At 41.5% G+C, this 27923-nt stretch overlaps 2 protein-coding genes across 2 annotated transcripts; one reads left to right on the top strand and one right to left on the bottom strand.

Moving 5' to 3' along the window:
* Positions 1-8: 8 nt before the first annotated feature.
* dnajc17 (DnaJ (Hsp40) homolog, subfamily C, member 17) lies at positions 9-26816 on the top strand. Its single transcript, XM_026355419.1, has 12 exons — positions 9-196; positions 5124-5193; positions 6663-6721; positions 6880-6967; positions 7213-7289; positions 7917-8037; positions 8474-8482; positions 8776-8816; positions 10395-10472; positions 12051-12131; positions 12746-12865; positions 26559-26816. The coding sequence occupies exons 1-12, from the start codon at positions 116-118 to the stop codon at positions 26682-26684; spliced, it is 951 nt and encodes a 316-aa protein (XP_026211204.1). The 5' UTR covers positions 9-115; the 3' UTR covers positions 26685-26816.
* Positions 16212-20644, bottom strand: LOC113158985 (cdc42 effector protein 3). The gene is made up of 3 exons (XM_026355416.1): positions 19989-20644; positions 19709-19864; positions 16212-18449 (listed from the first exon to the last, which is right to left on the bottom strand). Exon 3 carries the CDS (start codon positions 18315-18317, stop codon positions 17697-17699), a length of 621 nt encoding a protein of 206 aa, XP_026211201.1. The 5' UTR covers positions 18318-18449; positions 19709-19864; positions 19989-20644; the 3' UTR covers positions 16212-17696.
* Positions 26817-27923: the final 1107 nt, after the last annotated feature.

Below are 27923 nucleotides of genomic sequence, written 5' to 3'. Positions count from 1 at the left end.
GACTCGTGCGCCCTTGACCTGGAACCACAACAAACATTTTGCATTAGTTAAACGTTGACACTTCTTTTAACTTAGTTATTTTTTGTGTTTATTCTGAGGTTTCTTGTTAACAGAAATGTCCGGAAAGGCCAAGGATATCCTACAGATCGATCTGTATGGTTTACTCGGTATTGAAAATACTGCTACGACAAAAGAGGTGTGTAAATTAGCTAACAGTTAGCTTAGCAAAGTCACATTTAACAGTAAAAATCGTTAACGCTACGTTAGTTAATCTTGTTGGTAGTTCAGCTCTTTGCAGGCTGGAGAAATTTAGATACTGAGAGACTGGATGGATGTTAGGGCAATTTAGTCGAGCATATAAATCCAGTTTTATGATGCTACTATTACTATATCGCCTGTAACAGTGTGTGTAACGTTATTTGTATGACTTTTTCTTCCTAATAACCTTAATATAAAACAACGGATCTTTCGGCTAAGAGAAACGCTGAGTAGCTAAATAAAGCGATGACAGAAAACACATTTTAGGTAACGGGAGACCCTGTAGCATAGACCATAAGACAGACAAACCGGCTAATCGGAAAACTGCGATACACAGAAGAAGCCACAGAGCGGCGACATTAGACCAGTGAACTTAACTGTAGCTGAACTGATAGTGGTTAGTTAATTTAATTAATAGTTAATGAATATAAAGTTTAAATCAGTGCATTATTTATCATCAGTCAGTACTTTTATTCAATATATAACATTAAACCTACATTATACATATAGTGCCGTTCAAAAGTCCACACTTCTGTTGAAAATCTGTTATATATTTTAATGCAAATCTGGAAATTATAACATGATTTGAGAATGAATAGATGGAAGAAGTTAGAGCATGTGAAATGATGAGGGATTTTTTTTTTTTTTTAAAGATTATGCACTACTTGTAGGTTGGAAATCAAACCGAACCAAATATGTGTCTTTGAGTTTATTCTTGCCTTTAAAGCACACATTCAGATAAAAAAATGGTTGAAATTGGTGGATTTAAGTAAGTAAATTCTAACCATTGTTCACCTCTTGTACTGTAAATATATATGTGTCTCGAGTTTGCTGCACAATATTGCTCACATCACTGAACAAAGCATCAGAACTAAAGTTATAGCATAAAAAGAAGCATGCCGGCAGAAAAACATGCTCAAACTCAGACATGTTTGTTTGGAAAATGTTACCTGTGTCTGTGCACTTTTATGCTTGTATGGACCTTGAATCAACTTTGGGAAGCTCCCTCTGCTTTCCTGTATTTTCCTCTGTAATTAATTTCCCAGCCCATAGTGGTTCACCGTGACGTCCTGAAACCATAGTTTTCCCTATGACCACCTCTCACAGTTTCCAGCATCTAGAATCCACAGGCCAAGAGGGGAATTATAATCACTGTCAAAATGAGGGAAGAAGTTAATTTCTTAATTGGATTTCAAAGTCCTCTCTAACCCAGAGGATTATCCTGGAGGAAGTTGGCGGTTGTGGCTTGGGCAGAATTGAGGATCCCAAATGCAGAAGGTTTTTTTCCTAACGAGGTCTGTTGATGGTCGAGAGATAGCAAGGGTTTTTGTGCGTGTGTGTGTAGTGCACTGAGTCTGGGAGAGCTCAAAAATCAATCAAGTGTATTAAGACAGATGTCATCAAATAGGCTACTTATCCCAGTTGTTTGGCCCGCTGCTTCACCACCACTATCAGGCATGTTGTTTATCACAGAGAAAGAGCAAGAAGCTCATCCAGAGCCTGTTTATGTGGGTTGAGCCACAGCTTGTAAAACATTGCCCTTGACGTAAGGGATTTGCATTTTGCATCTCCTTCTGCTTCTATTTAGTATGTCTTTCTGTTATCACTGCTGTTGACCTTGCTCTGAGGTTGGCTGGCTGATAACTGCTGTGGAAACTGGCAGGTCAGAGCCTGTCACTTAATGGCTATGGATAACTGGGGTTTGCTTTATCCATGTAGCGTTATGGAAGACTGTAGCTGAAGGGTAGGCTGGCTCACATCATTAGTGAGAAAACTGGGGTTATCAAGGGTTTCATGTCTTTCAACATCAGACAGAAGGCATACATGATTTATATTCAATACTGTGATCTGTGTTAAGTGTTACATCAGATGAACCTCTTCACATAAGATGTAAATTAAACTCGAATGCGCCATTGTTTTCAGGTTTTATCTTTGATTGTGACCTTTTAGCTCTGTTGTTTTTCCCTTGTCATCTTCTCTGTTCTCCATGGGGATTTGTTATCATTATCCAGCTGATGGCGTCCTGTAAAAAGCATAGTGTTGTAAATAAAGAAGATGGGCCCATTGCATTCAAGCAGCTAATCAACCACACAGGCTAGGAACCCTAATGCCGCTGAGCTGCGACTGCATCAGTACTAGTTTGTCATTTATAATTGGCACCAAATTCTGGTGTAATGAGGACAAGATGTGGGCAGGCAGTTAAGACTAAGTCAGGCACGGATCAGGATGGCAGTAGTTTTTCCTCGATTTCTTGATTCCGCCATCCACAAATGGAAATGTGGGAAATTGTCCTACATATTACACAGAGAAAATGGGCATGTGGTAATCTAGAATAATTTAACTGGCAAGAAGAGCTCATCTCAAAGCGCGGAGAACAAAAGTTGGCCGTAGCCAAAAAGTCCTTAGTGGTCTCTTCACTTATCATTGATTCAAGAACCAATCATTAAAGGTCACAGTGAACTGTGCAAACATAATTGTTACAGTAATCAACTGGGTTAGTGGGAAGATGCCACTTGATCTCAGAGCTCTTTTCCATGCAAGCTTTTTTAGAATAGAAGCCTGCTTTGGCTTCTACTTTGTAGGACCAAGGGGCTTGAAAGGGTTTTCCTGCATCAATTAAAGCTTGCGTGTTATGGCATTGGAGACACAGCAGAGACAAGATATTGCGAAGGATGCTAGAGGGAGTAGGAAAAACATGAAAGGAGTAGGGGATGTAGAGAAAGTTAATTAAGTGAAATGCAGAGAAGCATGTGTGTTGACTGGATCTTTAACTAAACCCAGTGAGACATAGAGGAAGACGGTAACCTGGCTGTTCTCCACCACAATAGCATCGATGATGACAGGTTGTACTTGTCAAACAGCTGAGCTGGCCAGATTTTTCTCCTAACAGTGTCAAACATCTGCTATATTTACAGTAGTTGCAGAGACATGTTTATCTTGTCATCTGACTGCAGGTGATGAATTACTGTGAAGCAGAGTGAGTGTGAGCTGAGGACACAACATAGCACCCTCTTTATTTCAACTCATACATAGCCAACTTCACAACTTTGAACTGTACTGTTCTGTATTAGAGATCTAAATGTATTTCAAGTCATCAAGTCTATTCTAGACATGCGTTTAAGTTACTGTCTGACTGTTTGTTCTGGTAAAATTGGCTTCCATAACGGCTTCATTCAGACTTGATGTTGAGTTTTCGTCACAAAAAAGCCTTTGGAGAGAACTGAACAAAGTTATGATAAGGAACGCTGAAAAAAGAAAGGGTAGAATTAGGCAGAGCGTGTAAAAAGGGGAAGTAGGCTTTTGCCAACACTAAGTATACGTGTTTGGCGCCAGTCCACAGTCCTGCGTGTCAGTTTCAATCTGTAGGAAAGCTCTGTGTGCCAAGCTGCAAGGGTAAATATCCCTTAATGATGTCTAGTCTCTCAAAGCCCTCTCAATGAACCAAGTTCTCATTTACTATTGGAACTGCAACCAGAAAAATCTGATGTTGACCATGAGATAGAAGAAAGAACTTGTGACATTTAGGAGCTAGCAGAGCCATGATAATCTCCAGAGGGTTCACTGAAGACCTGATGAGTTCATGTAATTGTGTGGAGGCTTTGCTCTTGTACCTTGGACAATGGGCATCCAGCCTAATGTGTCTAAAGTGATTGTCATGAACATTTATTGGAATTACTGCTAAAAAGACTTGGACACTGATGGATTGCACCATTCTGCTCGGTTCCCTTAAAGTTCAGTTTTGCCCTCCCCCGTAAAGTTAGCTCTGTATCTTTTGGCGTTTATTCCAGAGTCTAAAAAAAAAAGAAGTGCAAAACTACAGAGGGGGAAAATTGCATATGCCAGAGGACAAGGCGTTCAATGCAGACATTTCCCAGACACCAAGAATGGAGCTCCCACTTTCAGTGGCCCACAATGTACTGGCAGGAGATTGATTTGCACTGAGGGGGCTACATGAAAACATGCAGAATGTTGACATGTTTGATTAAGACTGTGTGAGAAAGTTTAGGTCAGTGTGTATGTTTGTGTCTGAGCTTGGATATATGGGGAGACGTATGTGCCAAATCCTTAACATGCAATGCATATAAATGAGAAACGTTAAGCGCTGCACTCCACAGCTCCCTCTGGTCTCTGCGGAAAGTTTTCATGCTTCCTTTCTCTTCCTTGCTAATGAAAACCACCTTGTCATTAACTGATTCCTACTAGGACCAATGAATGGTTAACATTCCAAGAAATGACCCAGAGTTAAAAAAATCAACTAAAACTAAAACCTCATATGATACTACAATACTCCAAGGTATCGTTTAGTTTTTCCACTTTGGTTATTTGAACCCCCTGAAAGTTTTGGATACCAGCCTAAGATATTAATGGCAGCTTTCTCAGATTTGTTATAAACAACGGCACTCTTTATGTGCATGTTATTGTAACATTTTCTGCATTCGAATAAAGATGGACTAATACCAGGCTGCAGCTCAGGCCACATTTATCTAGCAAACTGGCAATGGGCCTGACAATAGTTTGGTATTCTTGTGTGTGCAATTCGCCGTGCATTATGTACTGCTGTGGTTAAATTCCATCCATGAGCAGCATGTCAAAAGGATATGAAGCGCAGGATCAGCTCAGGTGCAGTTTTGATCCAAAAAATACCCCCATCAACCTCGGTGCTTTTATTTCAGACTGTTACAAGTTGTGCCATTTATTTCAGTGGGACCACAATCGTTTATCCAGACTTTTCTGGGCCAAGGTCAACTGGATAAAAATATCTGAGCAAGAATCTTCACTTGGCGAAGTTCTATGTTTAAGTGGATGATTTGTATTATCCCCCCCCCCCCCCCATAACATCAGGGATTCTTCTGTTTCTCTCCTAGATTAAGAAAGCTTATCGACAGAAAGCCTTGACATGCCATCCAGACAAGAACCCAGACAATCCAAAAGCAGGTAAGGAAGCCAGCTAAATGCGTTTCATCTGTTTTTTTTTGTCTCAATTTTGAGCCAAATGCCTTTGTCAGTTGCACAGCACCCTTATTTGTTTTTGCACTTTCTGCATTGTTTACGAAATAATTTGGGTTAATCATCCGACAAAGCAGCCGTCAGGCTCCAGAACGGAAAACAAGTCTTTGAGAGCAGCACTATCATCACGTTAAACCCTGACAGACAACCTACCCACAGGCAACCGTCGCTGTCGGGAGTCTAACCAATGCATCTCTATCCTGCTGACTTTCTAACAGGACCAGTCAAACACCATCAGCACCACCCTCACCAACAGTGCTTCCACACTCCATTCATCGTTGGTTTTACGAGTCCTTTTGTGGCATGTCGCAAACCGGCATTTCAACAATTAGACCAGTAACTCTCAGTGTAGCTTTTTGTTGGGATGGGGAGAGAAATCACCTTGGACAAAAGTCTGGTCATAAGGAATGTTTTCAAGTGAGGTTTATGTGGTTGCTGGATAGTTCAGACAATTCCTGATTATGTAAGGAAAAAAAACTTGGAAGTTGGTGGTGATGGAGGGTTGAGAGGGATAATACAAAAGCAGGGGGTCGGTTTCCAAGAAATGGAAAAGAAGTGGTTTGGAGGGCCTCAACACTTGAACCCACACATGGACACACTTTGTGTCTGTTGCACGAGAGCAGAGCAAGTCTCAGGACTTGCCGCCCCTTAGGGAAAATTGTATGCGTGTAAAAAGTAAATTTGGGGTCGTGATTCCTCACTGACTGAACACCCCACCCACTGTCCATCATTTCCGCAGCCCCCACATTGTTACACTCTGCGCTGCTTAGTGGGCATAGCAGGTCTCCCCCAGTTGGATTTCATTCCAGCACATTATATGTGTAGGTAACCTGACCGCCTGTGCTGGCGGTGCGATCTCCAGAGCCTCCTGTTAGTGTGATCTACCAGTCCCCACAGAGAGAAACAGGATCGGTCCTTTGGACCTCCTGTAAGTGAATGATTAAGCCTGACTAGTTCAGTAGTGTGGCGGTTGTGTGAGTGGGACTGCAGTCTCCCTGGATACGTGTGTGTGTGTGTGTGTGTGTTGGACAGCAACTGGGAAGGCAGTAGCCCCTTGAGTTTCTCTAATCGAAGATTGTCTGAGAGGCCAAGAGTTTGTGTGCGAATGCATGACTGTGTCACATTTCGTGAAGGTTGTGGCACCTTTTTTAAAGCATGAAATGTCCAAGTTTATCTCAGATGTTTGTACCACATTCAACCGAAATGTGTTGTGCTGAGCACATAATACCTATTTTGGCATAAACTTCCAGTAGACATCTTTTTCTCTTCAGCACCACCATCATTTTGCTCTCATTATATTTACACATTTATACTTTGCATTTTGCATTGCAATGCAAATTCCTTTCCATATTATTTTTATTTATTTATATAATTTCTTTGGTCTCACTTACTTCTAGCTGAGCTCTTCCACCAGTTGTCCCAGGCTCTTGAGGTGCTAACGGATGCTGCTGCTAGGGTAAGACCGCAGATGCCTCTTAAACTATTGAAAAAACATGCTCACACACACACACACACACACACACACACACACACACACACACACACACACACACACACACACATACACACACATACACACTGACACAATTCATCTTGGTGTCATACTGCTTTCAGGCTGCATATGACAAAATTTGTGCTGCCAAGAAACAAGCAGAAGAACGAAACAGGAAACTAGATGATAAAAGAAAGAAAATCAAGCTTGGTGAGTCCCTTTTCAATTCTCATGACTTAAGACTGATTAATTGATTATATTCTTGGATTAACCCAACAAGGGGTAAGTTTTTTAAGTGATGGGGGACGCCTGCACCTACATTGTCTAGTGTGAAGTATAAATTAAATGTAGCTCTTAGAAGATACATTTTCTGTATATTTTGTTTCTTGTAGAAAAGATGTTCAGTAGTGTATTAAGACAATACAGAGCCTTATATGTGTGTGTTGCTATGGCAGACTTGGAGACCAGAGAGCGACAAGCAGAAGCTCAGAGCCAAGAGGAGGTGCAGATCACAAGAACACTTGAAGAAGAGGTAAGAATTCCATAGAAACCACAGAAAAATAAAATAATAATGACTACATGCCATTGCATCTGTGAAACTCACAGATAAAACATACCCATGTGCTTTTATCCTGTTCTTTGTCAAATACTCATTTCTGCTAGAGTGGAAATCTTCCAAAGACCTGGGTTAGAAATAAAGGCTCTATCTGAGATGTTTTTTTCATTGCCATGTCTTAATTATTAGTAAACCCATTAGGTGATTGCATGACTTGGTGCAGTTTGTTCAGGAGGCCAACGGTAAATAAAAATTGTGTGCGTGCTTCCAGTGTGAGTCATGGCGTGTGCTCACTGTGGTTAATGCATGTAAATACATGGCCACGGGGAGGAGTGGGAAACCAGGAGGGGGCACTGTTCCTTTTTCAGTGTCCTGTCCAGGTGTTCTTGCCTTAACTGATGAAATAAGCTCGTCTGTACACTCTCCCGCAATAACAGGATGTTAGAACACTGATGTGTGCAGATAATACTGTCACTCATAACCAGTATATCTGTCCAGTGTACGTCACTGTAATGTGTGTGTGTGTGTGTGTGTGTGTGTGTGTGTGTGTGTGTGTGTGTGTGTGTGTGTGTGTGTGTGTGTGTGTGTGTCGGTTTCTACCAGATTGCCCGTTTAAGGGAAGAGGGATCCAGGCAGCTTGAGGAGGAACAGCGACTCATCAGAGAGCAAATTCAGAGAGAAAGAGAAGCACAGTTGCAGCAAACAGGAGACTACACTCAGAGAAGTAGGCCCACTTCTCCCACTTACCCTAGTCCATTCTGCTACAGTGCAGGTTAACCAGACCACTTTAATGCAGTTGTGTTCTGCCTGGGTAAATCCAGTTTGAAATCCGAGTTGAGTGAACCCTCATGTTTCCTGCCATTATACTATTAGTCTGACCACAGCGGTGACCCGGCACCCTGTGGTTTACCAAGTATTATTCGCATAAAACACAGTGACAATAACTGAATGTATATTTTAATTTATGTTTTGCTTAAAAAAAAGTCTTAAGAAGTCTATTTTGGATTTCTTGGCAGCAAGATAACTTGGCAGGGTAACATTGGAATGCTCAGCACCGCGCACACACATAATTGTCTGTCAAACTTTCAACCTCTAATATTTTTGCATTCAAGCCTTGGTGTCTCCATTGTTGGAAAAAACTACAAGTTTTGCAAAATAAGGCTCTGGAAGTGTGGGTATTTAACAGAAATGCCGAGGCCCCTCTGGCTGGACAATTACCCATGCATAGTCAGCAAGTCTTTTGAGTCTCTTCCATTTGCACGCAGTCAGGCCTCCTCCGCATCATGCTCTGTCTGTTCCATCTCCAGAGGCACGCAGTGGATGATCACACTGTAGCAGGAGTTATACATTTACAATGTGACAGCAAAGTTATTTCTTTCCTCAATTCCTCAACGAGTCAATTATTTCTTTGTGTTTTCACTTTACTGTTCCTCTGTCATGTTTTCTTTTCAGGCTCAGGGAGTGGAGAGATGCTCCAAGAGCAACGTCACCCCCAAACTGAAGGTGAGGTTTGAACCTAGTTTAGGAGGGTTGTAGCTTTTGTAGAAAAATGCAAGCAAGCAGAAAAGAGAAGAAACTACTACATCACAGTTAAAGTGAAGGCAGAGCCACAGCAGAGATTCTGATAAAACTTTTGACATTTCTTATTTTATTATTTGGAGACCTCATATGCTGTCTCACCACTGATTGCACGGAGCGCACTAATGGCCAGTCCTCCAGAGTAGGCCAGACACCGTCAAAAGACTTGTAACTATGCCAAGAAAGGGCTTATTGTATTTCCTCCTGGAAACAGCCAAGCCTGAGTATATTAACAGACACTTGGGATATTAGCTAATGTGTTTAGATATTAAATCTGATTTTAAAATTTAATAGCCATCTAATGAAGAAGCATATTCCCCGATGTTTGGGTTCAGTTAGAAAAACAAACCACAGTCGTGAAACTGAAGGTATCACGGGTTGTTTGTGAACATGGAAACATTACTGCATGGTTCTGTCTTAGGAGCTGTTGAATCCTGACCACATTTTAAAATATATTTATATTATTTTTATCAAGTGGGAATTCTTTAATATTGTTTTAAAGCAGAAATTCATAAATTTAAAGCAGCTGTACTTGAATTTATTTAAAACTGGTTTGATACTTTTTACACCTCTTACCTGAAATCTAGAGCTGATGCGGTTACGTGTAACCATTTGGCTACTAAGGCACTTCTTAGCCACAACTTTTTGAAATTTCATTATGTAGCTGAATATCAAACACAGGGAAAGGAATTCCCTTGATTCTCCTTATTACTTTTTTTAAATATAATTAACAACAAGAGAATACAGCAGCATGCAAATGTTTTGAGTGGCTGAAAGTATGGGCATGATAGGTAAGAAGGTTATCAGTGGGTAGATGAATCTGTTCTTGGAAGGGGAATGGACTTTTTAACCATAATTGTTGGTAACAGACTTTGTAGAAATGGAAATTCCCAGAAATTGTGTTTCTCTGACAGTGAGCAGAATGCTGGAAATGAATCAACCATTACTGCTTCCCATTTCTAATACTATTTCCAGAAGTTAGTGTGATGTTGGCCTGCTTCGTTCATGGATATGAGAAGTTGCCCAATATCTCTTGTACAGGAACTCCCATCAGTCATCAGTTTTTAGTGGCAGGACTCCAACCCAGTAAAAAACAAAGATAAATTATCTTCTTGTCTTTTGTGGAAGCTGTAATTTCAACAGCAGCGTCTAAACAATGCATTATTACAAATATCAAGTCTGAAGTCTGACTCGTTTCTAACAAGCAAATGAGTTAACCACAGTTCAGACTAAGACAGTTCAGGCTGAGACGCACCAAATTCCACAGGAGAGCTGCGCACCTTGGGCATTGACCAGCTTGTTCTACTTCTACTATGGAGTGACAGTTAAGCAGTTGAGTCACCATGGGTCCCCTGGTACATGAGTGGAAATTGACTGCAGGTCTTACAGGTGGTGCCAGGGTGATGTTGTTCTCGAATAATTAGACATTATCATGCAATTTAATTCTTGAAAGTCCTCTTGACTCACGTTGGCCCTCTCCTTTTTGTCGTCTTCTCTTTCCAGTTGAAGTGGAAATGTAAGAAAGAAGATGAGGCGAACGGAGGCTATTCTCAAGACATCCTCCTGAGACTTCTTCAAAAGGTGGAAATCAAATAAGTAATAAGTGGTGTTGCAATGTAAAGAGCTGTACTAATAATTTATACAGCAGAACACATACTTGCACTTTAATACCGTAAATCTAGCTCCATTAGGACATTGCAGGCAATAATCACATCATCTCTTTATCCCTTCTGGCCCAAAGCAAGTGTGCTACTCACAAACCTGCCTGCAGAATCCCGCCATATTTGAGGTCTGCATGACATCAGTGCTGTAGATCGTTTAATTTTTTTCCCCTTAAACAAGCCTCATTAAGTTTTGTTGCAGTGAAAGTGCTGAGGGCAATGTTGTAGTGCCCTTTTAAAGCCACGCACACCACTGTTTGTGCCCTGCTTACCAGGTGATTAAGCAGTGCCAAAGGAGGCATTAGGAAATGTGCTCTTCTCATGCAACCCAGCACCACCTTATGCCACGATCCATCACACGGGCTTTTGGTGGGGCATAAGCTGGCTTGAAACAAGGATAGGGCAAGTGTCACTGACGTCAAGCCCTTCGGAAAAAGGCGTTGGAGTTTCTTCTCTGCACGCACTCCATCAATATGAGGGCTGCGTAGGCACGAAGTGGAAAAAAATATTGTTCCTTTTTTAAATTCTTAAGCAAAGGAGTAAATTTTAGGGAAAAAAAAAAGTTTCAGATGGCAAGCTCCAGTGAGTGACAGTTAATGATTTAGGCAAGTAGAAATAACCACTGCTGTGTGGGAAAGCAAGTGTGGCATGTCTATGCTTGTCCATGTGTACGTGTGTAGACTTGTGTATTTTGGCCACATAAAATAATATATCTTCATTTAAGAAGGGAAAACATGTTAATATATTTTATGAAACTGAGGCCTTTTGAGAGTCTTGTTTGTCCCTGTTGGCTTGTTCCACGGCGTCCTTAGACTTCCTGGACTTTTGTGTTCCCAGAAATCTACATGTTCACATTGTTACAGTTCACAGTTATATGGTGATACAAACCCTGAGGAATTTATAAAAAACACATTTGCTCTGCTAATGACTGCATTCACTAGAAATCAGGTTTCAGCCTTCCCTGTTCCTAACCCTATTCCCCACTCCAGCACTTTTGGACAGGGGTCAAGGAATGACTGAGTCGCTCCTCGCTCTGCTCACCTTGTTGCTTTTTCCTCCCATGCTGACGGGCCGTAGGGAGCTCCATGAGAGACAAATCAAATTTCATCATTCGTGCTAAACACATTTCGTTATTAAATGTTGCCTAGTGGATGAGGACTAGTCTAAATGATGCCATCCAGTTTTCTTGTCTCACTGAGAAGCCACAGACATCTCACTTTTCTACATGAAGTTACTTGGATGGTCATTGCATTATTAGTGGCTGAGTCCCAAACATACGAACCCCATCATTAGAGATATAATACCAAACACATATTGAATCCTGACTTTTCTTCCAGAAGTCTGTTATAGTCACCAGTGTTTTTGAACCTTTGAGTCTGCATATGCTTTGTGTTTTCATGGTTTTGGTTTGTGCTGTGAAAGGAAATACTAATTTGAATGTTCTGCATACTCTTCTTCCATTTGACTTTTCTTGTATTCTCCCATTTCTTACCTCTAGTACGGGGATGTTTTGAATGTGATTGTATCAAGTAAGAAGAAAGGAAGTGCTGTGGTTGAATTTGCAACTGTTAGATCGGCTGTAAGTATCCCGACTTATCCCGAGTCTGTGTCCTCATTCTGTTTGTTCAGTCATGAAAATCTTCTCACAAACACACATTTGCATAGAACCACATTTGTTTACCACTCGACTTGGTCTAAACGTCTCAGGGCACCTACTGAGTTAGTTTATGACTAAGAATGATACCTGTCATAGACTTCCCAGCCTCAGGAGGGTATGTGTTTGCATTTTGTAACGTAGAGATCTCTGTACTGATGGAAACAATTGGACAGAAGGGCTTAAGCTGCCTCATTGTTCCCCACTGTCTGGATCCTCAGGCCCTGTGTCCTGATGGTGTGCATTTCTTTTGTGGTTTCCTCACCACAGCATGTGGTTTTCCTCCAGGGGAACATGTCTGCCAGTCCACTAGGACTTGGGCACAGTGTCTGTCTGTGTCTTCCTGTCCATCTCCAGGTTCTAGCTTTGCTCTGGGTGTTGGCCTAGTTACAATCCACCTTTGTCCATGTCTACATGTGTTTTTCATATTTGTGCCATAACAAGTATCACTGTAAAAAAACTTTAACAGAATCAGAAGACGAAGGTTCTTTTGTCCTAATTTAAGAAGATAAGCCACTGACAGATTATCTTGTGTTTAGGAGCTGGCGTTTAAGAATGAAATTGGCCTGAGTGGAAACCCCTTGAAGATTTCTTGGCTTGAAGGACAGCCTGAGGTTATTGCTCCAGCATCTCAACCTGGCCAATTTGTTTCCTCACAGGTATCAGTATGACCTGAAAATACAATGTTGTAATTTTTTGTCTTTCATGAAGCATGTCAGCCATATGTTACAAAATCTTCCCATGTACAGGGTTTCCAACACAAATAATACTGCATGAACACTGTCCCCCAAAGAGAGTGATATATAAACCTTCTGAGGTTTTATCTTTGTATCTGCTGTGTGAATATTGCCCCACTGCTTGCACACTCGTCTTCTGGCCAAGAAATTTTTTTTTTATTTGTTTGGTTAAATAGACCTCAGTTTATTTGCTTTGCAGTGGTAAGGCACTGGCCCAAAACCTGTGATGGACCACTCATTTATGTGCATGACCTGGGAGACCCCTAGGAATTCTGCACTTCACGTAGCAACCCAGGAAAAGCAGGGTGCAGTAATGGTCCGGGCATGTGAGACGGACTAAACACCCTCACTGGTGCCATGTTAGTTTCTGTGTCCGTATTGCAATTGATTTTATTTGCCGTTCATAATGAAATTTTGACCTGCAGAAAAAAAAAAAAAAAAAATGCTGCTGAACTGGATTTCACCCCTCAGTCCTGTGCGGTGTCTCGGACCTCTTGTCAAGACTAGCATGTGGGACTCAGTCTGCACACTGGGACTTGTCACACTAATCTCGTTAAATGTTATTTTGGTAACCCGGTTTACCTTAGAGATATCCAAAAATGATTGCTTTTCTCTGTCCTGCACCTACAAATGAAAACATTGCTGTGGTGGGGTTATTTTCACACTATCCCTCGGTGAGAATACTCCTCACTAAAGAGGCCCCTCATGACATAATGGCTGAACCAGTGTAGATATTAATAATGTTGATCCACATCTGGCCTGGAGTCAGTGGATGTGGGTACATTTGAGAAAGACTGAGAGAGGTAACAAGAAGCCAGAGCATTGGAGGTCCTTCTCCTCTGACTCCATATGAAATCTAAATATCAGATCTCTCTTGTGTTGTCTAACCACCCCGACGCTCCTGCACGCCAGCCAGCTGCAATCACAGAGGAGCAGCTTGGGTGAAGACTTGCTTCTTTAACCTCATCAATCTAAACACAGAGCTCACTACAGGGAGCTCATAGACACACGTGAATGACTTCAGCATTGGCTTCAGTTCAAGCTCTTCTGGGCCTGATAAATGAATCTGGGGCCAATGTATTGCACCTAATGTAGTGTGGACCACAAATACTCCAGAGACAGCCCACCTGAGTGTTCAGAGACCTTGAACATTATTAACTGCGATGTGATTTTCACTTATCTCACAAACAGACACAGAGAAAAGCTTTTCTGCTGTTGGCTCTGTTTTTGTTCTGCTTGTCTGAATGACATGATCTATAACAGGCTCTTCACCCAGTTTTTCACACCATGGATATTAAAAATTTCCACAGTGTGTGTACTTGCTCCCCATGCTCCTGATTTAATTTAGAGCCCTCTTTTGGGAAAGGATTTAGTTTCATCTTAGGACTATTATTTCTTGTGTCTTCACTTTGACGTAAGTCAGAGTTTGGGAAATGACCGAACTTATGAAAGGCCTTTTCACAAGTGCAACAGTTCCTTTACCGTTGTATTGTACACACGTACAAATCTCAGCGAATCCTAAATGAGTCAGACATCTATTAATTGTGTTGTTTGTGGTAAAAGACACAGTGCAGGGCTCAGATACTGTACATAAAAGTGCAGTGTTTTCTGAGAGCTCTAAATAATGCTAATGCTATTAGTTAATCTATAATAGAGGAGGATTTTAAATGTAGCTCTAAATGCCTGCTACTACAGGCTTGTCACAACATTAATCACATGTTGTAGATCAGATGTTCTGAGATTGTTTTGCCCGCCTGCTGGTTTGCTAATAATTGAAAAGTCCTCTCTCACATAAAATATAGCACCTACGTCTTAAAAGATCCACTGTATAAGACTATACTGTTGGCATATTGAAATAATTGTTTTTAATATTATAGTTGTTTACGACCTAATATTACCTGTGTCAGGTTTGAATGTCTGGTGCAATACGAGAATATAAAAGTGACAATATATATGGTTAAATAGTTTGTATGAATAATAGCACTTGTATAAAGTAACAAAAGGCCACAAAGGATTATTGTGTGGCAGGAACTGTGTTATGCCTAAATATTCCCAGCTCATCATGAGAGGGGCAGTTGTTGTTGAAGGGCTTTGTTCTGACATGACCCAAACATCATAAATAACACTAGTTTCACAAAATCCCCTTGTTTGTTTAAACCCAGATGACATCATGCTGCATATTTCAGTTACGTCAGGTTGCCCTGGGAGATGCAATTTCAGCCGAAGGACACTTCTCTTATTTGCCAAAACAATATTTTTAGTTTTTTAGTTAGTACCTGACAAAATAAATGACTCATAACAGCTACTCTTTGGCAAGATAGACAGGGTTTCTTGGTATTCTCAGTGACAGCAAGTTTAGATTTTTGGAGGGCGAGAAGTGGTACCAGATGGGATGGGGATACTTCACAGCTTGGCCAGTTTGTGCAGTGCAGACAATATAATTTGTCTTCAATTAGAGGCTCTTTCTTCTCACATCAGTCATGTGGCCAAACACTTATTTAGCTTAGCTTTACGTGATTCTTTACACTGAGACCTCGAAAGGTTCATAGCAGTCAAGGATGTGTGTCCGCATTGAATTTTTTTTCTTCTCCAGAAAGATCTGTCAGTAAATGTTACTTTTTGAAGGTTATTATGAGTAATCTTTCACAAAAATGTGTCAGTAGTTTTCTTTATCAAGTCTGGATGAAGTGAAATGCCAATATTTCTTGAGCTCTTACATAGTAGCTCAATAATTTGTTTGCACAATGTCTGTCTGACATTACACAAGTTTTCTTTCTCTTGTGAATAAGTGAGGGTTTGATTGTCAGGGGTCAGAGTAGCAGACAGTGTACAGTATAGCTCTGTGTTGGGCTTATCAGAAAAAAGTAGCCAGCATAGAAAAGTCTGACAAATTGCAGACACACCCTGGTTAGCCATTGAAGGCCACCTCTTTGTGATAAAGCCGGGCCATGCCTAACAAATCAGCCGACGCTTCAAAGTCTAGTTCACTGTACTTTGCTATGTGTGACTATACATGGCATGCCTGTCTAATTTAGGCTTTTGTGTCTCTCTGCATTGAAATGATTTTTATCTGCTTGTCCGAGGCTTTACTGTGTCAAGAAACTGCTAGGCACAAGTGATAGGCAAGGTTTATTGCCTCCACGGTAGCTTCTAACGATTAAAAAGCCAAAGAAATGTCAGTGCATCTGAGCATGTAAGTAATCTCATATGAGCTTGCTTTAAATGTTGACACCCAGCACTGCCATGCACAAAACCACCAATCTTGGAATTTGAAAGATATTTTTCTTTACTTCCCCAAAGTACAAAATTGTATATTTTTCAATGCGAAACATTTCACAATGTGTTATTGTCATGACATATACATGAAACTGGGTCAGTGACATGCAGTTTAAAATAGAAGTTGCCACAGATATAACAGATACACAGTGCAGACTTACCCACAAACATTGCTGTTTCTATTTGAAAATACATAAAATTCTAAATGTATTGAATGTGGGACACTTGTGGTTCGTGCTGTATATTTGGCTGCATGATCCACGTGACACTTAGGAATCCAAATGGCTTTCTGATTTTAACCCTGAGCCTTTCCTGGCAACCCTACGCTGAAGGCCTGAAGAAAACCGTCCTATATTGTCTACACAAGTTTCAGTTCCACTACACATGCATACGCATTTGTATATGTGTGTTCCAGTGTATGTAAGATGCATCCATGCATTTTTCTCATCCCTGGTTCTATTTGGTCAGAAGGTAGTGTTTAAATTCTCATCAGGACTTATTCAGCAGTAATGGATGTCTCTGGTCCTTCTCCCTTGACACCTCGTGCATATGTGGAAGTATCACATTACCCTTTAGCACTTTCTCTCTTGTGTGCCACTCACAAGAGCGTCAGACTCTGATTTACAACTAAGAAAACAGCCTGCTCTGCCTTCTTCTTTTTTTTTCTTCTGAGATCTTGGACCTGTGACCTGGCTTGGTCTGCAGCCCAACCTGCCACCACTGGTTGACTTTTATTGGAAGCAGAGCTAAGTGTTTGTTTTCACTGCTTTGCTTGGAATGGCATATGGGGGGTACCTTGGTCCACCTTTGAGTGGGGCCTCTGGGATGCGTGCGGAGGAAAAATTGCCTTCTGCACACAATGGATTGGCAAGCACGCCAAGAGCCAAGACATCACAGCTCAAGGACCTTGGATTCCAGCCGCAGCTTTTCTTTTTTTAAACACAAGACCGTTAAGTCTTAACAGCCGTCCTCAGTGCGTGCTGTATTGAAGATTACAGTTGCAAAGGAGGAAACTAAATGAAGGTGAAATTGTCCAGCTTGGAATTTCATATCCAACAGGAATTTTTATTATGTATCTGTCGCTGCAAAGGGTGAATTCAAGGAGAATTATGCTTATTTTTTAACACATGCTCTAGAGTCCAGTGTAACCGAGTATCCGGTTCTCAACACAGTAAGATGTTTGAGAGTTGCTTTGATTTATTGAGTCATAAATTAACATGTTTTTTATAGAAAAGCTGAAAAAGGCAGGATCCGGCTTTCCAACCAAGTTGTTTACCTTATTAAAATGTTTTTGCTGTCAGGTCTCTCCACAGCTCATTTGTCACTGCACAGTACACAGGGATAATAGAAATAGATATCCAGATTTATTTGAACAGCAACCACTAGGATATTGACTCGACCAAAATCTCAATGTATCCCCACAAGCAGTTCAAGCTTCCTGAGTGAAGCCTTCCTCAAATGTTTGGTTACTATCTTTCTAGTTGTGGAGTTTGTCCATCACCTGAAGAACATCATCCAGGATTGATGGGCCCAGGTCAAGGCTAAAGGAGAATCCACTGTCCTCCTCCTTTGCCTGTCCAGCAGTTTTGCTACAGGCCCCTGTAAAGACGTCATCCGTGTTTGAACTCGCACTGCCCTGTTCATGGCGCAGAGGCTGATCAGAAGCAACATTGTTCCCTTTTTGATACCCGTCCCGTTCTGTCTCTTCCTCTCCTCCCTCGCTGTCCAGCAGTGGCAACGAGCTGCATTTCTTTCTCTTCTGGGAGGTGTTGTGCTGGGCGCTCACAGACCAGTCAGGGCTTTTTGAACCTTCGGTCTCCACCATGTTCAGACGCGGGGGCTTTGGTGGTGGAGAGCAGGCCATTAAGAGGTTCTGCTCGCTCTGAGAGCTTTGTAAAAGCAGGCTGTGGCCCATCTTCAAGAAGGACAGGTCCCCAAAGCTGTCTCTGTGGGCATCATTGCCAATATGTGAGATGTGGCGGAAATCAGCCAGTGGTAGGCTGATCATGTTGACAGACAGCACCTCCCTGCGCTTTGAGTTTCTACTGAGCCAGCGGCCAGAGGCCTGCTTTCTGTAGAATGATGTTCTTAGTGGCATCTTGGGAGATCTGGTTGAGAAAGACTCCGTGTTTTTATTTATCCTCTTGATATATCCCCACAGTCTTAGTTTTGTTTCACAATTAATTCCTATGAATCCTTACAAAGTGGTGCATCTTAAAACTATAGTTACCTGCAAGAAAACACAGAACAGGAGAGAATTATAAGTTAACAAATGTGGTCTTATACTAAGTTTCCTGTTAAGGTAATTTATAATTATTATCGGCTTTTGATAATCCAGGTCTCCCTTTCATCATGCTGCAATATGGAGGAGGTCTGTGCTCATGCTTGCCCTGTAATTCAACACCAGATGTAAATATTGGATTGGATCAGCTTGCCTGATGTGAATTGGCAGCCACTGTTTAGAGATTGCACCTGCTCCACGTGATTTTGGTTTAATGAAATTTAGTATTATTTGCCAGCAGTGGTGTTCCAACAATGCTTTGAAGCTTTCATTTCTAAACATTTACCTTTCAAATCCCAGTTTTTTTTCCCATAAATGCAGGCGTGGTGTTCTACATATCCTTCAGAGGATGTCTGTTAATCAACTTAAGACTTCCAGTAACAAAAACTACAAAACGCAGTTTCCCTTATTGTAATTACTATGCTTTATGTGCATTGTACTGTATCTTTTCACAGTTTGTTTTAGAATATGAGGATTTACCGTACTGTCTGTCACAGATCATACACACAATCAATCAAATGATGATGATCAAATCAAATTTATAACATACAGCAGTTTGGGGAGTTTAAATTAATACAATTTCAAATAAAAATGAAGCAGTACAATGACACTTGACATGAAGGTCAAACCTTTTGCATCCCATGAACAGTAATAGTTTTATAGAGTAAAACAGAGCTCAGAGCATCAACGCTGCCGTGACGATTGGATAATCTACTCAGTGTCTGTGTCAGTGATTTTACGGTCTCTCAAACAGCCTTGCCCACATTAGATCTCTGTTCGTGACTTGAAACACTCACTCTGTAAATTTGTAAGCCACTCCAGAAAACAGGTTTTGTTGGCCTGTAAAGGTTTTATCGGCACTTTAGTAGCAGCAGGAGATTGGAAAGCGAGGACACAACAGCATTCCTTTTCAAACATGTCAGTTTGGCCAAGGAGGGGGTTTGGGATTTCAGCCACGAGTTCATGTTCTGTAAACACTTCATGGCCAAGTAAAAATTAAAGAAGCCCATTAAAACATATTAGCCAAGAACCACTTTGAATGATCTTCCTCAATGCTGCCATAAATGACCCATCTTGAAGACAGGTGAGCGATCAGTCTGATGGAAACTTCAGTCATGAGTTTAAAGCAGTTAAAGGATTTTTCTTTTCATTCAGTTGCTTTAATTAATATAAGAAGAGTATATAAAGGTTGATTATATCATGCTTACCTGTCTTGATGAGCAAATCCAGGACATTTGAATCCTTCACATGCCCACACATCTCTGTCAGAAAAGTAGGCTGTGCCTGCCTGTACTACCTGAGAAACTCTTCTTGACATGACGGGGCTTGTTCAGCTTTTACAGTGAAGATCTGGTAGTGCAGCCCTGACACAAAAAAACATAGTGAGTTAAAACTGCCTTTTTTCACTATCGCAGCCAAGTCAACTTTCACTTTAGATAAGTAGCAATCAATACAATTCATTCAAACTGAGAAGAGACGTTGTCTTACCTTTATCCACACTGCTGGCGTTTTTAGTCCGACAACATTTTTGTGAGTCCTTCCCAGTGTAAACTCCAACTTGCTTTGTAGAATCCTACAGGTGTGTTGCAGGTGAAAGTCTAATTTGCCTAAGAGATAAGCAGGTGAGGTCATAGTACAATAGTGTTAAGGCTTTCAGGTTGAGGTCGTTTTTCTTAATTTATATTTGCAGTCGCAGACGTCCCACTTGCCAACCATCGGGTGATATCATCCTAGTTGTAGTGTGAGTTGGCCCTTAAGTCATACGTTTCAAAGTAAGTCCTGCTGGTTGGTTGGGTGCACCCGTCGCGTGTGTGGAAATGCAGATGATTCTGATTTAATTCCTGCGGTAATGAGAAAGACAAAATGCGGGAGATGAGTGATGTGTCAAATGTGTTGGAGAGGAGGGTAGGGGTGAGAGAGCTTTAGCGTGAATCGGTTAGTGAGTGTACAACAGGTAGTGTTTGTGTCAGAGAGTATGTCTGTGTGTCATAGATAGATGTGTGCTTATATGGGAAAAAAAAAAGGAAGTCATAGTCAGTGAGCAAAAAGGTCCGTGACTCAGATTAGAGGGTTGCCAGATCTCTAATCTCCATGTCTTTGTCCCTCCACTCTGCTGTTGTCCTGATTTCCTGCCTGTCGTTGACTTGCCTAAAGCCTGTGAGTCCACCCTGCTCCACAGGCCCTTCTGCCTGACTGGAGGCTTATAGCTCCTCTACGTAATAAAAACAGACTATCACACACAGACATGTATGAACAGGCACGCTGGGATGCACAAGAAAGATAACTTGTTGCATTTCCAGTTCTCATGCTCCATGCGTGTTGTCTTTGCCTGTGGAATGCTGTAGTAATACATTGTTGGAAACAGTGCATGAACAGCAGTTGTTTTTCTCTCTATGGAAAAAGGGCAGATCAAAGCATTTTGTTGTGCTCCCACACAGTAATTATCACTTGATATGATGATTCCCTTTTGTTCATATTCATCTAACTACCCTAATCTTCTTTAACCTGTGACCTTGTGTTTTAAAGAGAGTGCATTAACATCACCAACATGCGTTCCCACTCCGATATTTCTTTCAAGTCTTAGAATAAACACTGTGTTCCAGAAGAAAGGGGCGACATGGCTGTGCATCCTTTATGTCTGCAGCCTCGGTGCTTTCCCTTGTTCACCAAACATAAACACACAGGGTGTAAAGGAAATGGACAAATCATATCTTTCACTACTCCTCTAGTCCTTTCAAAGGGATCCAATAAACAACAGGCGTGTCCCCCTGCTCCTCTCATGTTCTCCTGCTGTACACTTCAGCACCAGAACAGTCTGCAAGACCAGACACCAATTACTCACGCAAATAAAATGATCATAACGATTACTCAAGAGTGAGACAGACCATTTTTAAACATTTCTCTTCTGAGAATACCCTTCCTTATTCCACTTACAGCCACTTACAGACTGCTTTCATGCTACAGGACAATCAGGGTGAAGAGCTAGTGTCATCTGTGGTTTTGGGAATGACCTCACCAGGCTTGCTGTCTGACAATGGTTGGGCTCTCTCTGTCTCTCCGAGTTGTGTTGTCATGCTATCTAGCCTCTAGGCTGATACGTTTAGCCCTGGCTAGATTTCTGTATAAGCCTCTTTTCTAAGTCCTGACCATAGCGGGCAGTGTGGTTTGATGTAGCTATGTTGAGCTTGAAATCTTGGATGCTGCGTGTTTTTTTGTTGTTGTAGGATAAAAAGCGTTTCCAAATATTGCTTTGACTGGCACTAGTTGGCCAAACTGAGGCTTTGGTGGATATTCTTTTGGTCCTTTGTTGTGTGTTCTCCAGCTTCCGTTGTATCAAACCCCATAGAGAGCCAGCACAACATGCACAGTCAGATTCTTAAATGTGAAAAACACTTTTAATGAGAACACGCATAGGAAACAATAATAGTTTACTTGCACTATATGCATGAATTACCCAAAGTTTGATAAATGCACAACTAGAGAGTTTTTTGCTGCAGTCTGCTGTGTTTGTTGCTGAGCAGCTTTTAGGAGCCACTCTTTGTAATGTCCTTTCATCAGTTGGTGAGAGCATCCAACTTTGTCATCATCCTAACTGTTGTCGTCACTGTTATTCTCCAAAGTTATGACTCAGCGATGAGCTTTTTTTCAACAGAAACTTGGCCGTCTGGCTGTTAGGAGGAAGTTCAGACAGACTGCCACACGACATCAGAACAGCAGTTAAAGCCCAGGTGTTATTATATAGCAAAGGCACAGTCACCAGCACGTGGCACAGCTGATAGTAGCCTCTAATCAGTGTAATATGGTCACATAAATGCAGCAAGAAGGTGAATAGGCTGGATAATTAAGTTGCGTTCTCTGTTTAGTTTATTATTTTAAAAAGTTTAAATGTACATGGAAAACTTGAAGGCTGGAAATGTATGTGCTCTGTCACCTGGCACTGAATCACAAGTCATTAATAAATCCTGACTGTGATGTTTCCATTACTTGGAGAACTGGAGATATAAAGTCAACAGTATTCCCTTGGATACATTCCACTTGCTGTTTGTTCCACACTACACAAATATTGTAGGTACTGAACCATGTTAATAGGATAACACCTACATACACGCACAGTAAGCATGTATGTAGGTGCAAACAAGCAAACAGACATTTCATATGTTTGTGTTTGGAACTTAGATTGAAGTTTCTCTGTTTTTCTCCCCTGATGGTGCCTGAGCTCCTCTTCACATCTCCGAAGTTCAGACTGCATTGTTACCAATCCCATAGACACTTTAGTTTTAATAGGAGATATTTTGAAATCAGTGAGCTTTCTCCGAAACAAGGATTTAAAAGGCATAACTTTGCTTTTACAGCAAAATGATGTCTTAAATATTAAAGAGACAAACCCCTCATGGGTCCCTCTTCTAGCATCATCCATCATAAAGAGAAATGCAAGGCCACTTGCTGGCATTCCTTTTTCTCTGTTTATTTCCTTTACCCAAGGCACTCTCTGCCTCCATCCAACAGGTTTTTATTCTGTCCAATACCGTGATCATGTACAACCACAAGCATACGCTTCCATGTATGCAATATAAACACACACCTACTTACAGTACGTGACACCTGACATTGACTGCCCGCTTTGCTGTCTTTATTTCTTCACTTTAGGGTTGACTGCTGCTGAGTCTGCAGTTCACACAAAACTCTAGTCAGTGTTCGTCCAGGTTTTATTTTATTGACATGAATGGTTTAGAAAAAACACTTTGTATTTTTAACTCAAGGTTTTTGTCCTTTCTGTTTACATTTCATGTTTGACTTGAGCTTTGTGAAAATACATAAATCCTTTTTTTTCCAGCTTTACGTTTTAATTTGAATTTTTAAATGGCTTCTTTTACATACAGTATATATCTTTCCCATTGTAGTTCCAAGGATCTCTGTAAATTTTGCAACTTGCATGTGAAAATAATCGACCTGTGTAATTGTGGTTGTCACAGTCAATGGTCTGCAGAGGGATTCACTTTGCATCTGCAGAGTTTTTCTGGTCAGACACATGGCTCTTGCTGTCAAATAAAAAGCGCTCCAGAGCCAGAGTTGCAGTAAGAATCCAGATGTTCACAGGACATGTGCGTGTAAAGGGTTAAATACGGGAAGTAGATTTGGGCCATAATCTCTATGTAGTGTTTGTTCTTCACTAACAAAAACAGTATAATAGGCCAGACTTTGGGGTTTTATGTCTGCTGTGTCTTATAATGAATGATGATTAATCCTCTTCCAAGGTTGAGTTCTGTTCACAGAGGAATTTCACCTTGGCTCCAGTGTTGCATGTGCAGTACCCCTGCCCGCTGCCTGTTTGTTTGACTTAGCAGGAGTGCTCAGGCACCCACACACTCGGACAGACTCGCACACAAATGGTTTCCAAATAAGTATTCACCTCTCATAAATCACATCAGTAGCTTAGGGACACACATAGAAACACACTGTATGCTACCACGCGCACACTCTCCAGATAAATAGTTCCTTGATTAACTTCACCAGAGTACATTAGAGACAGAAATGTTAGCCTGCACCAAGGAGCAGACTTGTTAAGAAAAAGCCATTCTTCTGTTGGCGGCAAGTCTATAAAGTCACTTCGTGGCTCGGTGACCTTCTAGGAAAGACATATCTAATGGCTGCTGATGTTAATGAGATTACAAAGACAGATTAGTAGCCTTCACTGACAGCACATAACAGAATAATCCTGACCTTGAATGAGCTGCAGAGACGTGGCAGGAGGGAGTTTTGCTTTATTATTATTTTGAAATAAAATAAAACTCAGTTCTCACTTGCAGTTTCCACTTTAATCTAAGACACCTTGACAGACACTGGATTTCAACCCAACAATGGGAAATAAAAAAAGATGCCTATGTTGTTAGAGCTCTTCGCCTTTAGCCTCTATTGACCCCGTTTTGTGCATGAAATACCTGCACAGGCATTGTAAACAATTTTAAGACGAGGAAATCCTCCTGAATTGTTGTATAATTTCTTGTCCATACTCTGAGTGATAGCGACTCACGTTAAGCCAGCCTAGTCCACTCACTTGCATATTTATTGCATGTAGTACACACATGCGTGTACTGTTTCACTCGCACAAGGATCCTTCGAGAGATAGTGTAATATGTGACGACTGGCGCTGGGGGAAAACAGTGGCCACCTGCGCTGCGAGATGCCACCTGCTGCGTGCGAGAGTGAGGGGAGATTGTGTGCTACATTGCCTGACTCACAGCACTGGTGATATTCATGATGTCATTACTGGCTCGGGATCAGACTGGGGCGTGCTGTTGGGATGATTAGCCATGTGCTGATGTCACATACATTCTCAGCTTGTCTGTGTGAATGCGTGCGTAATGTGCGTTTTACTACCATCCTACCTCTGTGGTGGCTTTCTCATCTCCCATTTTTGTAGGGGTGGGGGCAGTGTTTGTGTTCTGTGGTTTTTCTCCTCAACCTGGGCCCCAGTGTTAGTGCAACACACGCACACATACATCCACACCTAAGTGTTTAGTTACGGAGTGATACACTGGCTAAACATGTACATTGCGAGCTAACACCCCAGGCAAGGAAACAGGCCTCATCCTGCGAAGAAATGCGTCACGCTGCCCATAAAGCACCTGTTAATGCTCAGAATTCCCTCAACATCATTACAGTGGTACAGCCCATGACCACACCGGGTACAGAATAGCTCAGACCAATTATGACTGTTCAGGTGTACTTCTATGTTTTGACCAGTAGAGGCCAGGCAAGAGTGGCGATGTCCCTGCTGAAGAGGAGCGAGCACTTTCACCAGATTTCCTGTGTACTTGCTAGTGTTCTGTTTAATTTGAAGATGCAAGAGTTGTTTATTTACCTAATGGCGTTCGCGTGATATTTCATAGTTACGCGTCAGACAAGGGATTGAGCTCACATTACTGGAATGATAATAGCAGCTTTCCTCAATCCAGGGGTGGGGTTGGAGGTGTGTGTGTGTGTGTGTGTGTGTGTGTGTGTGTGTGGTGGGGGGTGGGGTGGGTTTGGGGGACACAACCCTCCCCTCTCTTCCTCCACGCTTACCCTCAGCATGTGGATGCTGGAGTCCTCGTGATGTTTTCCAGATGCTCCGAGAGTGCATAGACAAAAACGTACCTCTCGTCTTCACATCACTCTCTCTCTCTCAGTCCTTCATGCACTCACTCTCTCCTGAAGCCCACTGTTTTGTTAAAGAGACACTTCCTTGGCTCAGCAGACTTCCTGCATATAATCCAATAAAACAGTGGCTCACTCGGCGGACATGTCTCCTCTCCCCCTTCAAATGGCAAGATTGTCTCAGAGAGCACATTTTTGTATTTTTAAATGTATAGTTGTACTTATGCACATGCAAGTGTTATCCTGCCTGATTGTTTTTAAAAGTGTCTCCTCAAGTCTTCAGTTTGCCGGCCTGCGTGTGGTATTTATGTCTGCGGAGATCGTGGCCTGTGTAGTGGCCTTTCCACTCACCCCCCAAATTAAGAATTTTTCATCATCATTGTTTAAGCCCAAGCCCCTCAAAGAAATCATGCACAGTGAAAACCCCAGCTTTGGGGTTTCAGTGACTCAGGCATCGGAATTACCCTGGAACAGTTGCTCTGCAAGCTGCTGTCTCACCGTGCCGTCATGCTGATGGTAACTGAGATGAGAACATCTGTCTGAGTCCACCTCTCCTCCACTCTGCACTCACAGGCTCTTGTAGTTAAAGCAAACAGGCATTGGACAGTGTCTGTTGTGTGACTAGCTCCTTATTATTGTTGCCATGATATTACACAGACGTACAGCTTGTATAATGCCTACTTACAAATGTAAAAAAATATCGACTGTCGCCCTACTATGTTTGTAGTCAGTCAGGTTACTTGTGCCTAATTCTTTTGTTTTCAACCTTCGGTAGCAAACATAATAAAGGAAAACAAAAAACCTTTTGCCACTAAATTTATCTATGAATCATTTTGTATGCCACTGCCATGCGTCCATTTTTCATGGTATAAAAACCTCTACGCTTTTCCTGCTTAACATCTGTGACCTTCTCTCTTGCAGGGCTCCCTGACAAATGAGCGAGACTATGAGAGCGTGGTGATGATGAGGATGAGGCAGGCTGCCGAGCGACAGAGACTCATAGAGCAAATGCAGAGAGAGGATGAGGAGGACACAGCCAGGTCATAGCAGCGCGAATCTGCCTTGGTACCAGACTGCAACTATTTAAAGCTTTAGTTTCATAAAGTCTTTTATGATTTTTTTTTTTTTATGTACTGCAATGTGAGGCAAAATAAATCTTTTTAATAACCAAAAAAAAAAATCGGAAATCTGTATTTTTAATGAGTGTGTTATGTCTTTCCCTTTATTTGAAAATGGAGGATGACACAGGAAGGGAGGTACAGAGTGCTGAAGATGTGAGGGCTCAAGCAGGATTCAGTATTAAGCTGTGTGGTCCCAGAGGTAGGAGTCCCAACACTCAGGCTACAGGGATGTATCTGTGGTGTATACTGTATTATGTGAAAACAAATTGAACCAATGGATTATTGCAGGGTGCCTGTATCTGTGCAATACAGACTTTATACTGTCACTGAGCAGTATTCAATTTGTTGGCAAGTTACTGTGAGACCATTTAGTCTCCGTTCACTGTTTTGTAAAAGAGCCAAACAAGAGTGGCTATGAAATACCACACATAATCAAAAAGGTATAAAAATATCATTTGCATCTGTCAGCCATTGTCTGGTTAGCTGTGACTACATATTACGTCATTATTGTAGCCAAATAGCTTTAATGTAAAAATCATTCTTTTTCTTTTGTCAGCGGACTTGTTCAGAGACTCTGTGAAATTAGTTGAGTGTTGCAGCAATCCAAACCGCAGACTCTGCGATGTGACTGTGTGGAAATCATTTCTCGTGGCCGCACGTGATGAAAAATGAACATACCCTAGAGGCCCTCCATTATAGATCTGGTGGTTTAGATGATTGCTCCCTTGGCTTTGTATACAATATATCCAAAGTCCTACTTCCAGACCGAAGAGGCCTTGCAGACTGCACAGTTTCAAATCTGTACAATGCTGTTCATTCAGCTCCAGGAATTTGTTTGTAGATGTGTGACTTAATATTTGTGTGTGATCTCTAAACTGCCCTACACAAACCATGCACAAAAATAATGCCAAACCTAAAATAAACACATTATTAAAAAAATAATATGTAATTTTCTTTTCCTGTGAAGGCTTTTTCACATTACCTCCTCAGCACTCTTAAAAACTCTTAATATGAAGATAGGTTTTGAAAACTACACTCATTTGTTTTCTGTCTGAGACTTGGATGAGAAGATTTATAGGGCTCTCATACCTGTCTATGAGAAACAGGAGCCAGCTTTGTATAATGATTGGAAATGTGGAAAACAGCTTTGCTATCTAGCTCTGCG

The sequence above is a fragment of the Anabas testudineus genome, chromosome 12 (genome assembly GCF_900324465.2).
Source record: "Anabas testudineus chromosome 12, fAnaTes1.2, whole genome shotgun sequence".
NCBI lineage: Eukaryota > Metazoa > Chordata > Actinopteri > Anabantiformes > Anabantidae > Anabas > Anabas testudineus.
The sequence above is the reverse complement of the archived record's forward strand: the minus strand, read 5'-3'. Positions and strand labels throughout refer to the sequence as shown.